Source organism: Eptesicus fuscus, chromosome 11 (genome assembly GCF_027574615.1).
Source record: "Eptesicus fuscus isolate TK198812 chromosome 11, DD_ASM_mEF_20220401, whole genome shotgun sequence".
NCBI classification, from domain to species: Eukaryota; Metazoa; Chordata; class Mammalia; order Chiroptera; family Vespertilionidae; genus Eptesicus; species Eptesicus fuscus.
Window position 1 is genome coordinate 50,152,501 of NC_072483.1, and position 15,936 is coordinate 50,168,436.

Consider the following 15,936-nt stretch of genomic DNA (forward strand, 5'->3'; position numbering starts at 1 on the left):
TAGCATGTTGAAAAATAACCTGAGGTTTCTAAGTCTAATTAGTATTCCTGAAAAAGTTCAATCTCAGTATTTGCATACCTCTCTATCGACACAGATGACACCACTGGAACATTAATGACGTTTAGTTGTAAACTGTAACTTCTCTCACTAATTTTTAAAAAACAAAATGACTCCCACTCTAAATTGAATCAATTATACCAGGTTTTCCCCTCCTCTTCCTGGGGTTCCACAAGTTCTATTAAAGTCCTGCTGTTCAGTATGATCTTTCCAATGATTATCAATGAGAATACACTAAATTTGAAATAAACTTTTCTGCATTCCTTTCAAATTATGAAATAGTAAAAACAAGAAACCTCTTTAAATTCTTTAACATTTTCTATGGCAGTCTTCAAATATCAGATTAAATTTAAGATAAAGAAGCCTTGCTAACTACAATATGTCAGTTTAATCACTTGACCTATCTACCGATTAGAGATGACATACCAACTAGATTCTGCTAAGTGAAACATAATAAAGTCAAACAAGATTAAGCCTGAAAAAGGATTTACATTATAAAAATTAATTTATTGCCCATATATAACATTGCTTTACTATTAGAGCTGCAAAGTAAATTATACTTATTAGCTAAAATAAAGCACAATTTTGGACCTGCCCTCTAGTGTTGAGAAAGCAAATCAAATCCCCAAATGTCTAAAAAAAAAAAAAAAAAAAAAGTACAACCATGAAGTTTCAGTAAGAACAGATTTTTCTGTCCCTTTGAATTAATCATAAGGAAATAATACTACTTCTACTTTAGATATTCAAATGTAGTAAGTATAATTTTTCACTGGCCATCAGTGAACAAATTCTTTGAAATTATTTATAATTACTTGAAACTATTTTATTTTTTTCAGTTTTAGAAAAACACAATTCACACATTTTTAAAATTATCTAAAAGCTTGTAAACATCTACAGCTGTTCAATCAGTGGATAGTAATACAACCCTGATACACAGTTTAAAAGATGATTATTCATTTTAATCATGAGTATCTTCCTATTAGTAAAAATTACAAAATATGAAACTATAATTCCTTACCTTGACTGCATTTTCAGAACCTTCCTCTTTAAAATCATCATATTTCATTACTTCAGCCATAATGAATCCTTTTTCAAAGTCTGTGTGGATCTTTCCTGCAGCTTGAGGAGCCTTCGTCCCTTTCTTTGAAAAGAAAGACCAGAGAAAACTAACTGCATTTAAGATGAAGATTGTAAGCGTCGAGTTTCTTTTTTCTGATCTGTAGTTGTGGCCAACTTAAACTTAGTTTAATATCAGTGAAGATGTCAGGTACACAATTAGTACCTTTTCAACCCTGGGCACTATCTGTGTAGCAGATTTAGCACAGACAGATCAGTCGATATTAAAGAAGCACAGCTTTGTTTTTCCCTAACAGTCAGTCATCCACAGTTTTATTGATTTAGATGCAGTGGTTTGGTTTTGGCCTGGGTTTCATTTCGATTTTCTATTCTTCACAGTGGAAAAAATAAGAATTTTAAAGTAACTTTTAAGATATATTAGCAAAGGTTTTAAAAAGAAAAAGCCTTGAAATTTTCAGTACATCTAAAGAATATAAAAAATCAATACATAAAGAGACATTTAAAAGATATTTTCCAACAAATCATATATATATAAAATACATGTTTAGCAAATAATTTTGAAATTCTTATAATAAAAATTTTGAGCATTTTACATTACACACCCTGCTTCTAACTATCATGTAGGAAAACTGAAGTCGATGTAGGAAGAGAAATGTCTTGTAATTACCGCATATGTTAAATTACAAGGACATACATTCCAGACACACACAACCATGGAAAGAAATCTGAGAAATAATGGTGACCTAAAGACTGCTTAATAAAGCATGTTAAAGTGATAAGAAGTCTGACACTATAAAGCACAGTTTTTACAATAAAAGATGTATTGGGTTAATATGGCTACTCACTGATGCTTACCTGACTAAATATCTCTTAGCACATTAAATCATGGATACTTACAATCAGTCTTAAGATAAACCAGCTTTCAACATTTTCAAGCCCAGAACACTTTATCTTTCCTGTTACACATATTAAGTTCAGAAGTTTTAAGGCTTTAAAATATATAGTAAAAATAAACCCTGGCAATTTATTTACCAGCTCAGATTTGCTTTGACATTATTTTATAAGTCTATATAAAAGGACCTTGGTTAGAAACCAATCAAACATTTTTCTTTTTTACAAAGGGGAGAGGAGATAAAAGAAAAGTGAATCTCACATTCACATAACGCATTTAACATTATGTTGAACTGCCTCCACGTTCTATCCACATTAACTCAAAATAAATGTAACAATAAATTGCGGTAGTCAGTGCAAACAGAAATCAAAGCAGCACTAAAATTACTCATGTAGCATATATTTAAAAAGCACAATAAAAGAATGAATAAACAGTATTTCTAAAAGTTCTGACATAATTTTTACATTCTATAACACTATGTGGGACTATATATATTTCAAAATATTTTTCAATAGTAACTACCATATTATAATACATTTACATTTAAAAGCAAGCCATTACAGTTCAGTTTCTATTGTCCTCTGGGAATAAATTAGTCATTCTTTTTGGTCCTAATCAGTACACATCAGTATTTAAAATACATATCCATTTTTAAAGAAGAAAGATTGAATATATAACATTGAAAAAATAAACACTACCTCTATGAATTCAAATTACAAAAGGCATGAATTATTGCGCATTGAGTTTAGCTCTTTGAGCCCAACTGTGTATCTATGAAGAGCATAATGATGTCATATTGCTTTTATTGCTGAAAATGTAATCCGAGCAAAGCAAAGGAGGAAAGAACCACCCGCAACCCAAACAAACTTAGCGAATACAAAATGAAAAGCAACATCAATTTCACTGCAGACAAACCCAGTCACACAGATTAAGCAAGCACAATACTGGTGCGTCTTATCTCTGACCACAGGAGGAGGGTAGACAGATTCTACAGGATGAAGAAATTCAGACTATGTAATAGGCAGAATCAATTGTTACCTGCCTCAATCAATGCCGCTCCACTTTCACTGTTCAGCAGCTCACAAATAATTAAAGTTATCCTGGACAAAAACCTCATCTGTAATGACTAGCTAACCGCCACCATGACAAACTTCAAAGTCAGTGATATCAATCTGAATTCAATAGTGTGGAACTGGATATAGCTGATGAATAAGTATGAATCTTACCCTGATGGTCCATGCACGCACTTCATCTGGGCCTGCAGTGAAAAAGTATTCTAGTTGGAGTGCTGCAAACCCAGCCTTAATGATCTTTGGCAAAGCGCTGAAATAAAATGAAACAAATTCACTCAACATATAAGTTAATTGTGCCATAGATTGGTACAGAGCTAAAATTATTCATTTCAAGTAGAAAATGTTAAAGATACTAGTAAATGACCATTCATCTTTCTAATGCTCTTGAAGAGGTCAGAAAGCATATAACTATTGCTAAAAATCCCTTTTAAAACCGATTCTAATTGTATTAGTCTGAATATATCATTTTGAATTGTTTACCATAAAAAAAAGAAAAACCCGATCTACCCATTCTATGACGATTTCCTCCAATATTAATTATTTCCAGGATGTGGGTCATGAAAGCAAAATTATTTGATTGAAATCCAATGTTTAAACAATATATTAACAGTTACTCAGAAAAAATTCAGGCAACTGATTCACCCTTTCCCCTCCCCCAGTGAACATGACGAAAGAGTTTTGGCGATCATTCCTTCTCAAAAATATACATAACTAATACCTATGTTATAATTAAAACACTGTACAGAGATGACAGATGACAGTTAAAAACTTAATTTAAAATAAATCTTTTCACTCTGTCTCATGGTAAAGAAAGGAGAAGATTCCCTCTTTATAATGGTAATTACTCTGTCATTTATTATTCTATCAGCGCAAGCAATTAAATTACTGCAAGGAAATAGTTGATAATAAAGTGTAGGGAAAATGAATGCTAAATTAACCTTTGTGTCGTGTTCGCTTCCAGATACTGCTGTCTCTCCTCAGCACTCAATTCTTGCAACTTGAGTTCCAAGGCCCCACTAAAAGGAATGACCAAGGCACCTGGGTCAGACTTGTCCACCCACTCTTTGATTTTTATCAACCTGTAGACAAAAAAGGGCACAACATTATCTTGTAGTGCATGCATGACTGTGCCACATTCATTATTATCAAGTAGCACATACATATTCATAAGAATTGCACGGTTTTATGATGCCATCTTTTTGTGTATAGCTTTCCAAGGTCAAGGCATTAACAGGCAGCAATTGCTTCAGGTATATGCCATAATATTTTACTGCAATTTAGTTTTACTTTAGCACATTATCTATAGAAACTATTACACAAATATTTTAAAACTTTTAAAAGTTACACTAAATTTGTTCAGTGTTAACACCTGTGCCCTTGAAAACCTCAATTTTATGATTTATTTTCCTTACTTTACAAAGCAAATTTTTGAAAGACAAAGTTTGTTTGTATAGCAATCAGACCTAAAAGTACCAGCTAATTTTGAAGCGTCTTTGGCAAATAATTTCTTCTACCCAAATATCTATAATACTTGCTTTAGTTCCTTCTTAGATTAACAAGAAGTTACATTTGTATTGTTTTTGAGGGATATTTTTGCTAATTAAAACAAACATGTCTAGAAATACACATTAACAAACCTAGTTGATTATGTACACATTGCTCTTATAAATCTCACTTTTGTAGGATCATGAGTATAGAACTACAGATGAAAGAAATTCCTTTGAATTCAAAAGGGGTTGAAAAGCCAAATCAGTTAGGAAATTGATACCAAGTGTTATTTAAAAAGAGGACTTGAACCCCTCTCCCCGCAAAGCATGGAGTATTCTGACAAAGTAGCCGTGAGAACATAAGTGAAATAAGTATAATGAATATATTATCCAGGTCCCGATCCTACCACTTTACTAGTTTTTTTCCTTGGGCAGGTTACTGAACCTTTCTAAGGCTCAGTTTCCTCATCTCTAAAAATGGAGATAGTAAGTGTACTTATTATATTGTAAAGAACCTAGAAAAGTAATGCCTGGCATATAGTAAACAAATATTAACAGAAATAATATCATTAATTTTCATTCTCAGATAATCACAGTATATATACCTATAATTCTGAAATTGATTTAGTATAGAACTGAATATAGATTTCATAGAAATTTATACTAATGTATACCATGCAGAGTTCCACTAGTCTCCCATATTTAGACCAAGGTTTTAATAGCTACTATTGCAAAAAAAAACAAACTGTGGCAGGAATCCTTTAAGTAATCAATGTTAAGGTCACTTTAGGGGAAAAGAAGGTCACTTCAGGGAAAAAGACACACAAGAATTAAATCACAGTCATTAACACACACCTATCAAAGAAAATGGCGGAGAATCAGAGTTATTAGAAAATTAAAAATATATGTAGCCTACGATTTACAATGGATAAAGGCTTGGTATATGCTTGTTTTACAAGGCTAACTATACTTTATTTATCTAATATGTCATCAGTGGTTCTTGCTCTTCATAATGTTTATTCCTTTTGGTCATATCCTTAAAAAACACACACACACACAGACCAGCCCAATAAATAGATGACTAAAGATTTGTTTTAGTGACCTTTAAATAGGAAATCCAAGCTAGATATTTTCTTGCCAAAATGATGAAGGGCAGGTTAAGAAAAAAAAAGGGAAATTTAATTCGATATTTTGCTTATTCTAAGTTACATCACAGATTTACACTATTCAAACAAAACTGTATATTAAAATGTAACATACATTTATGGTACATCAGATACGATCAAGTATGTAATTAAAAAAAGATCACATACCAAATATAGATTCAATGAAAGTTTAACAAAGCAAGCCCATGTAAAAGGATAAAATATCATATACATTTTGTTTCATAAATATGGTCAACATAACTAATAAAGCTAGAACTGTTACGAGACAATAAGAAATAATTACTTTGGCTAAAACATCAATTCAGAATAACAATAATTCTACCCTGTCATTCTAACAGCCTTTCCTGCAGAGTCCTCAGAGGGATTATTTGCATTCCTCAGGTGCTCTATTGTACAATTCAGATGAATAAAGACTTACAAATCATTTTTCTACTGCCAATGTGAGACTTTGATCTGGTGAATACACCATTGTACCTTAACTATAATTGGCAAAAAACCTGACAGTGTAGAGCATCACAAGCTTAATAACAAAGGAGAATATCTCAAAGTGTTGACAGATGATCTTCATAATGCAGAAGCAGAGCTGGTACATTTTAGCAATAAATGAGCGCTGAGGTCTAAAGGTCTCTAAAGTGACTGACATCAGACCTGCTATAGCCTCACTGAAAGAAAAAGGTACCGTAGCACTCTCCGTAAAGTGAGTTAGGTTCTTTGCCTGCAAGCTTCACTTTTGTGACTTTCACTGTCACAGAAAACACAGGGAAGATGAAAAGTGAGGTAGGTTCTTTGGTTGTCTGCTTTACTTTTGTTACTTTTACTATCAAACAAAAGTGAGAAATATCCCAAAGTGATTTTTAATTAAATATTTGAAATAAACAATGGGTAATTTAAGAAATATAACTCAATTTCAAGATTACTGATTGAAATACATAACATAACTATTAGACCTGATGGTTACAAAAGTGTGATAATGAGGCTAAGATCACAAGTTTGAACCCCATTGGGACCATTTACCTTTTGCAGAAAAATGTCTATTCTATTGCTACAAACCATGCCCCAAACTATAGTTAGTCATCTAAAGAATGTGGGCTAATGGCACATGAGGGATATTGAAAAATCAAAGTTGAGCTCAGTATCAATACTAGAAAAACAATTTCAAGTATATTCTACCAAAGTGACTGAATAATAATCTCCATATACAAATGTTAGCAGATGTCTGAAACCTATGCAATTGTTAGTGATCAAAATAATGATAATATTGTCATAGACCATCTAACTATGAGTGGAGAAGAAACATTCAAGACAACACACTCCCAAAGAGTTCAACTGTGAAGACTTTCATAAAATGTATTCATTTTACAAATTTATATGAACAGAGTAGTGCAAGAGGATCCATTCTTCTCTTATGGAGCCAGAGCCACATTGATTTCCCCAAAGTCTTATGAGTGACAAATGGGAAGAGGAACTGCCACTAGTTGTATTTCTCTCCCTGGTAATGAAGCAAAAGGACAAAGCAGGGACAATCAGTTTTAAGACTAAAAGGGTGATGCTTTGAGATACACTGGTTGTGATATGTTTGATTCTTTGGCAGAATGAGATCTTTATTATTAAGTTAGAATTAGATTTCTCAAAGACTGTGTCTCAAATTTACTTTCAGTTTTATGATCTGTCTTAGCCAGTCTTGAAATCCAGATTCTGTAATTTGATTTTCCCAGGGTTAGTTTACATTGTATTTGTCTTCCCAGATACTAATTTTATTTCTAAAAATTCTATTTGTTTCTATTTCAAATCTACCCGCTCTTTTTTTGGAGAAGATTTTACTCTTGTTTAATGAATTCTTAATCCCTTTCAATCTCTTCAGCAGATTAATTTAAAAGTTCCTTTCAGACTGCTCTAATTACTTCTAATTTCTCGGGTATAACTTCGTCCCTACCATTTGTCATCTGCTAACCTCTGACAACAATTGGCTCCTGTGTATGTGTTCTGTTGTTCTGGTGTGTGAGGTCATTGGGCAGCAGCAGTTATGTAGTTATGTTCCAAGGGAATGTGTGGTCCCCAAGTTGTTGAGATGCGTATCTACGCGATAGTTTTATGGTTGTTGCTTCTAGGAAAAGACCCATAGAGTGTCTAGGGCTCTGGGTCATTTCAAGGCTTAGCGTTTCAGCACTGGGTTTATTGGTAATGCAAATTAAGGGCCGCTACCTCCTATAGTGCAGTCAGGTCTCTTAACTTCCTGAGATTAACAGTTTCCTCCCTTGTTCAGAAGGGGTGGGAGTGGGGGCATTTTTCTAGTATCTGCTTATGGAAAGGATAGCTTTTCTAGGCTTTATGAGCGATAGCTTTCCTAGGCTTGTTCCAGCAGCACCTGTAGCATAAGGCCTGTGCCAAATTTTTAGTCCTATATGGACATATAAACTCAGTTTTCCCTGAGGGCCATAAACTCTACTGTCAATGGGTCCTCTTTGTTTTGGGCATCTAGAGAATCCTTTTTCTTGCTTTCAAGTCCCACCAAGTGTTCTAAAAATACCACACCATCATCAACACCACCCTTTTCTGGTTTTTTTCTCTGGTGTTTCTACATATTAGAAACAAGAAGGGAATTTCTTATATTGGCTCAGTCCACCATCTTAACTCAAAGCTCTCCACACTAGAGTTAAGTCCTTCATTTTATTGTGTTCTAATACAATAGCTTTCAACATTTTTTGACCATCACCCACAGGAAGAAATTGATTTTATACTTGACTCAAACATATGGTGCACAGACATTATTTTTATACACATATCCAAACTGATACAGGTTTCACAAAACAATACTTACATTTATAATGGGAAATAAAATAATCCCAATGACTATTTGATATTTTGAATAAAACTAAATTCTTGCAACTTAAAATAAACCCCTGAAATAGTTTTCTCTAATATACTTTAATAAGAACTTTAATTTATTCTTTTCTATACTTCATGTCCATCTAGCCATTCAACTACCCTCAGCTATTCAAATTCTAATTATATTTTCTAAAAATCCTTTAAAGATGGCTCAATCTAGCACTAAAGCTGAGTTACATTATCATTTCTATCTTTATTAAATATTAGAACTCTCTCAAATCTGCTTATTCTACTTTACAACATCAAAGTATGTTTAAAATCTTTGAAGTTGTTACATATGGTAATATTAGGTCCTTATACACACCTTACATAGTTTTGTGTGTGAATCTAAGTCTTGACTTTTTAAAAAAAATCAGCAGTGATATGTTTCTGACTGAATATAACTGCTGGCAAGACCACATGTTAATATTCAGAAAATGATGCAACTTACACAAAGGAGGATCCAGAGCTGGTTTATTCAGTGACTTGACATCATTCAGTAAATGTTATGAAGGACCTGACCTTTACTAAGCTAGTTCCTCTCAAGTTGTTCATGGTATGGATGCACCATAAATCCAGGGGACATGGATAAACAGTGAGGTCATTTCTAGTCTCCCCCTTTATTAGAAATGTGGTTTACTCTCACTTCTATTAAAACTGTTCAGCCCGGCTGGTGTGGCTCAGTGGTTGAGTGTCAACCCATGCACCAAGAGGTTGCTGGTTTTAATTCCCTGACCGGGTTGCAGGCTTGATCCCTAGTAGAGTGCGTGCAAGAGGCAGTGGATAGATGATTCTCTCTCATTGATATTTCTATCTTTCTATCCATATCTTTTCCTTTCTCTCTCTAAAATCAATAAAAACACATAAAAAAAATTAAGGCTTATGGAAGGTAAGGTTTTTTTCTTCAAGATGACATAAACATTATTTAGTCAACCCAGTTATTTTACAAATGGCAATAAATACAGAAAACCTGCACTAAAAGTAATAGCACAAACTACATGCAAACTAAAACATATACCATAAATAATATTCATTCACAGTAAATAAATTAGCTCTAGAAAATAAAAAATTCCCAACTCTTAAAAATTCTTTGTTGAATAAAAGTTATTAGAATGGGTTTATTAAGGAAGTCAGTGGGGGTGGGGGGAAGGGAGAAAGAAGAAGACATAACAAAAAGGTAATTTCTAGTATAATTGATTAGTGTCTGAAAATTAATCTCTCTTCTAAAAAAGATCCCCATCTTTGATGTAGGTAATAAACTTCAAATTTCAGTGTACTTATCCAACTTCACAGTTATACAGAATAACAATTACAACTCTGCTCCTCAGAGTATGGCACATCACTTGGGTGCTAGTTAGAAACACAGGATCTCATAATCTGCATTTTAATAAGGTATTTCTTATGCATGTTAAACTTTCAGAAACAATGAACTAGTAAAGGACTTTGAAAATAAAAGCACATTAACTGAAAGCATAAAAATGTCTAAGATAACTCTGAAGACCAACTGGTAACTAAGCAGATGCTGACTACCTACCACACAAACCCCACTGATATGAGAGGAGCGAGAATAATAGAAAAACTCCTGCTTACATCTCCCAGGTTCAAAAACCACAAGAGGAAAAAGTCACTAGAATTTCAGGAAGTATGAGGGAAATGTTTGCTCTGAATTCCCTGCAATGTCAAAGAAGTTTCAGATTCATAGAAAAATTAACTGACAGAATTATCTAAAAATAATTAATTTAGACAGTTTCTTACTTTATAAGACACAATTATCCCTCTCTCATTCTAATAAGCCTTAATACCTGGGAAAACATATGTAGTAAGTTAGCTTTAGAGTCTAGATTCAAATTACAAGAAGTGATTCCAGCAGAGAGGACTTTCATGGACTCTGAGTTCATAACAAGTAAAAGGGATATTACCACAAATTGTTTGCTATGAGGGCCTCATAGAACCACTCTTTGGAAAACCACATTCATTTTGTGGTCACTATGATAAAATGGTATTTGTATCCATACATAACTACATATATATGTATATGTGTGCATAGAAAAGAAAAATTCTAGAAAAATGCACATTCCTTTTGCAGCAAATAAACAATGGGTTTCAGGTTTTCTGTTTCAAGGATTAACAAGCTTTCTGACTCTAATGGCAACTGGAAGGTTATGAGGAAATTAAAATGATAGGTGTTATGACAAGCAGACAACCTTAAAAGCAAATTGGAAAAATTGGAATATATCGATCCCAACACTTTGGGCTCACCCTGCCTCTGGGATTTCTTCTCTTAATAAGCTTTAAAAAATGCAATTAATCTGTGTAATATGTAACAACTGTATGGAAATATTTTCTATAATAAAAAGGCCCCCTTAAAAAAACCTCTTGCAATGAATAAGCAAGAGGAAACATCAAGGTGAATTAGTTGAGTAAATCATAGTAATCACATTCTCCAGCTGGCAACTGGTTTGAGAGTGGGCACAGGAACCAGTTCTGGTCAATGGGGCAAGAGGAAAAACCTAGGGAAAGATCAAAAGGTTTCCTTTGGCTCTTAAAAAGATGAGTCTCTGCTGTCCATTCTGTCTGGATCTTATCCCAGGAATGCCAGAATTTTGTGACCTCAAGAGTGGAAGTGGGGAAAGATGAGAAAACACCTTTTTCTTGATAATATAACAGGACATTGAATTAACCAACCCTGGATCTTATTAATATGTACTGGGATTGTCTTTGTTATTGTAGCTGGAAGCCTTCTCATAATCCTCATTTAAGTATATGACTGCAGCTCCTCTTAACAATGGTTTAACCCCAATTTATTATTTTTTTGTTGTTGTTAATCCTCACCCAAGGATACTCTTCCATTGATTTTTAGAGAGATTGGAAGGGAGAGAGGAAATGGGGGAGAGAGAGAGAGGTGAGAACCTGTAACCCAGGTATGTACCCTTCCTTGACAAGAACCAAACCCTCAACCTTTGGCACCCCCGACCTTCGGTGCATGGGTCGATGGTCTAACCACTGAGTATACCAGCCAGTGCTCCAATTTATTAAAAAAATTGGTATTTTTGTTAATCCTTACCTGAGGATATTTCCCCATTGATTTTTAGAGAGAGTGGGAAAGACAGAGAGAAATATCTATGTGAGAGAAACACATCAGTTGGTTGCCTCCTGCACGAGCCCAAACCAGGGTCCGGGCAGGGGAGGAGCCTGCAACCTAGGTACCCTTGATCAGAATCAAACCGGGGACCCTTTGGTCTGCAGGCACTCTATCCACTGAGTCAAACTGGCCAGGGCTCAATTTATTCTTTAAGAAACTATTTCTTGAAAGTTTTCTCTGAGCTTACATATGGATAAAAGCTTTTACTACCCACTACACATTAAAACAAAACATCTTGAGAACAGGAGCTTGTCTTTGTTCCCTGATATATCCCCAGAGCTCTCCTAGCACAGCTCCTGGAACACAGTGGATGTTCAAACATTTTCTGAATGAATAAGATGGTGGAAATAGTTTAGCTAATACCAGTAACTAGTTGAGTGACCACAAGGCAGTTATTTAAGGCCTTTTAGCTTTAATTTACTCATCTGCAAACTAATGAGTAGTTTTCAAACTGTTCTGGGTTCCCTAAAGATGCTTCCAAGGTGCTAGGAGGAGAAAGGATAGAGAGCAAGGGAAGAAGAATCAGGGAGGCTCTGCACCCTCCACTCTTGCATTTCAACCAGAGCTGCATAATTGTATTTCTTCTTCTTTTTTTTTTTTAAAAGATATTGTTGTTAATCTTCACCAGAGGATATCTATAAAAATAAAAGTGTAATATGCTAATTAGACCAGACAGCTGAACGATCTTCCAGACGTTCTTCCGGACAAAGCCATGGTGGCGGGGGCCGAGGCAGAGGCAGAGGCGGTTAGGGGCGATCAGGCAGCAGGTGAGCAGTTAGGGGTGATCAGACAGGCAAGCGAGTGGTTAGGGGAGATCAGGCAGGCAGGCAGAGGCAGTTAGGGGCGATCAGGCAGGCAGGCAGAGTGGTTAGGGGCGTTGAGGCAGGCAGGCAGGCCAGCGGTTAGGAGCCAGCGGTCCTGGATTGTGAGAGGGATGCCCGACTGCCAGTTTAGGCCCGATCCCGCAGCGATTCCTGTGGGATAGGGCCTAAACTGGCAGTTGGACATCCCCCAAGGGGTTCCGGATTACGAAAGGGTGCAGGCTGGGCTGAGGGACAACCCCCCCCCCCATGCACGAATTTCGTGCACTGGGCCTCTAGTCCTATATAATAAAAGCCTAATATGCTAAGTGTCGTTCGACTGTTCGACCAGTCACTATGACGTGCACTGACCACCAGGGAGCAGACACTCCAACTGGTAGGTTAGCTTGCTGCTGGGGTCCGGCCGATCAGGACTGGGCCAGACGAGGCCGGACACGCCCTGGAGCCCTCCCGCGGTCCCTCCCCAGCCGGCCAATCTCCCGTGGTCCCTCCCCAGCCTCTAAAATATTGCTTCTAATTAATTAAATTTTTTTCAATGTGCATGAATCTATATATATAAAAGACTAATATGCTAAGTGTCTGACCATCCGACCGGTTACTATGATGCACACTGACCACCAGGGGACAGATGCTCAACGCAGGAACTGCCGTGATGCGCACAGTGAAACTGCACCATGGACCTAGCCCCCACAAAGCAACACTTGGCTTCCCCCAAGTGGGACACAGGCCCCGCCACCACCCTGAGCGACAGCCCACCAAATCGCAGCTGACACTGTTGAGACCCATGGCACAAAATGTAGCCCACAGTCCAGCCCAGCCCAGAAATGGTGGCTGTGGGCGCCAGGTAAAAATGTCATGTAGCAACACCCAGCTTCCTCTCCCTAGCAACGACTAGCCTCCTTGCAGTTTCTTCAGCCCAGGAACATGACTTGCTTTATAGCCAGGTGCAAACATTTCACACTGTATCCAAATGTTTGTGAAATATTTTCCCATGCCTCATTTCATTTGAACCTTACAGAAGTCCTGGAGTAGGTAGATAGGAGACTCGATGGAATCCTATTTTCTTTTTATTAGCCAAAAAATGGAGATTTAGAAAGTTTAGAAACTTGATCTGACTGAAAAGAAGAAATGGTGGACCTTGAAAATGACTTCAGGTTTTCTCACTGCGCAGAATATAGTCAAACACTGCTGCAGTTAAATATTTTACCCTTTTTCTCCCTGTGTGATCTACAATAATAATCTGCTTCATGTTGATATTTACTTCTGTGTTGCTGACAATTACCTAAAAGAAGTTGGGAGTGCTTCACTGGGCTGGAAAAAGTTTAGCTAAATCAGAAAGCAGGTCTAATTAAGCAAGTTTATTCTATATAAGTAAAAGGCTAAGCTGACTCGCACATGTGTGATATATATAAAGCTCTCACTGGTGCCAATCGCATGCATGTGTTTTGATGTGTCATTGTTGGTCGTGAATTTGGTTGACACTTCTATTATAGAGAAAGGGCGAATAGTGATATTAAAACATTTCTTCTAATTAATTTCTTTTCAATGTGCATGAATTCATGCACTGGGCCTATAGTATACATGTATTTTATGTATTTTTATTGATTTCAGAAAGGAAGGGAGAGGGAGAGAGAGAAATGATGAGAGAGAATCATTGATTGGCTGCTTCCTGCACACCCCCACACTGGGGATCTAGACCACAACCCATGCATGTGCCCTGACCAGGAATCAAACAGTGATCTCCTAGTTCACAGGTCAATGTTCAACCAGTGGGCCATGCCAGCTGGGAGGGAGGGTGGGTAGAAGGGAGGGGTGGAGGGAGGGGGAGAAAGAGAGAAAGAGAGAGAGAGAAAGAGAGAGAGAGAGAGAGAGAGAGAGAGAGAGAGAGAGAGAGAGAGACTGGTTGCCTCCCAGGACCTGACCAGGGGCAGGGATCACACCTGCAACCCCGGTACATGTCCTTGATTGGAATCAAACCCGAGACCCTTCAGTCCGCAAGCTGACATTCTAACCACTGAGCAAACCAGCTAGGGCAGTTTTACCATATTTTAATAAAAGCCTCTCCTTTCCTATTTTTTGTCACTCCCTATTCCCTCACCTTGACTTACTTTTCTTTATAGCACTTATGATCTTAATGTTTACTGTCTTCCTCCCAGCATTGGTGAACCCTCTTTACCCAGTTATTAGGGCAAGGAGCCTTTTGAATATTTTGTTCACTGCATTATCTCCAGCACCACTTATAATAGTGCCTGGCACAGCAGATGCTAGGTGAATGTTTGGTGGATCAATGAATAAAAGTAAATTAAGTTGAAAGTTAATCTAAAATAGAATAGGTAAACAAACACTTGGAAGTGCATACACATGATTCTTACAGACCTTAGCTACCTGTCTTTTCTGGCAGAGTCAACCTATAGACATTAATAAGCTATAGTTGACTTGACCAGGAGATATGCATGTTTATTAGCTAGAATGGTGAAGTTTAAAATCATACCAACAGAAATGGAGGAAGCATACCTAATTCAAGTTCAATTATATAAACGAAAATTCATAGTATAGTGGGGTTATTTTGATTCCCAAGATAATCTGTGGCTTAATCTACTTGTAATTCAAATCTGAACATCAAGGTTCATTATGAATGTACCAAAATGAGCATCTTAAATGTTAAGATGTTCCCTGAGTCTCAGGCTACTAATTTATGATTTGTGTTCATCTTAAGTAGCCCCAAGCTGGGTACATTTTTGACACTTTAGAGTAGTGTTTCTCAAAATATAAGTTTCTGGATCACCTGTGAATCCAGAACTCTATAAGAAAACCTAGATTTATAATCTCTGGAAGTAGGATTTGCACCCAATCCTTACAACACTTTGCACTCTGATGGCTGAGAGCTACTATTTTTGAATCTCTACCTTCTTTTTATTGTTGCAATTCTATGTTCTAGTCTTAAATATTACATATAGAAATATTCTGTAATTAAAGTTGTCATGAAGTACGAAACCAATTATTTACAGCTTGAGACCATAAAAAACTCTGTCAGCTGCAAGAATACTTCCCAACTATGTTATGATCCTATAGATAAGATGAAATTACTTTTGGCCATGGGACCCAGGGATAAACTATTTTTCCTTCCACTTTTGTGCAAAGAGGAAGACACCAGGTTTATACAATCCATAATCAAAATATAAACTTATAGGGGGAGTTACATATCTTGATTTAACTACCACAGATATATTTTTTGAGAGAATGTAGATGGTATCAGAAATGAGACTTCCACATCCAGATTCCTTATGAAGATAAAGACTACCCTCTGATATCTTGAGAGAGAGAGAGGAGAGAAGATGCTTGAAATAAGAGTACAT

General features: G+C 36.2%; 1 protein-coding gene across 6 annotated transcripts in view; it reads right to left on the reverse strand.

Annotated features, from left to right (window-relative positions):
- The window catches only part of OLA1 (Obg like ATPase 1), a 153,413-nt gene that overhangs the window by 2,936 nt on the left and 134,541 nt on the right, over positions 1-15,936 (reverse strand). For all 6 annotated transcript variants that reach the window (XM_054723051.1, XM_008138543.3, XM_028140940.2 and 3 more), the window contains 3 exons: positions 4,038-4,178; positions 3,253-3,349; positions 1,076-1,198 (listed from right to left, as the gene is read on the reverse strand). In XM_054723051.1, the coding sequence (XP_054579026.1) occupies positions 1,076-1,198; positions 3,253-3,349; positions 4,038-4,178 (361 nt within the window). The remainder of the gene's footprint in view (positions 1-1,075; positions 1,199-3,252; positions 3,350-4,037; positions 4,179-15,936) is intronic.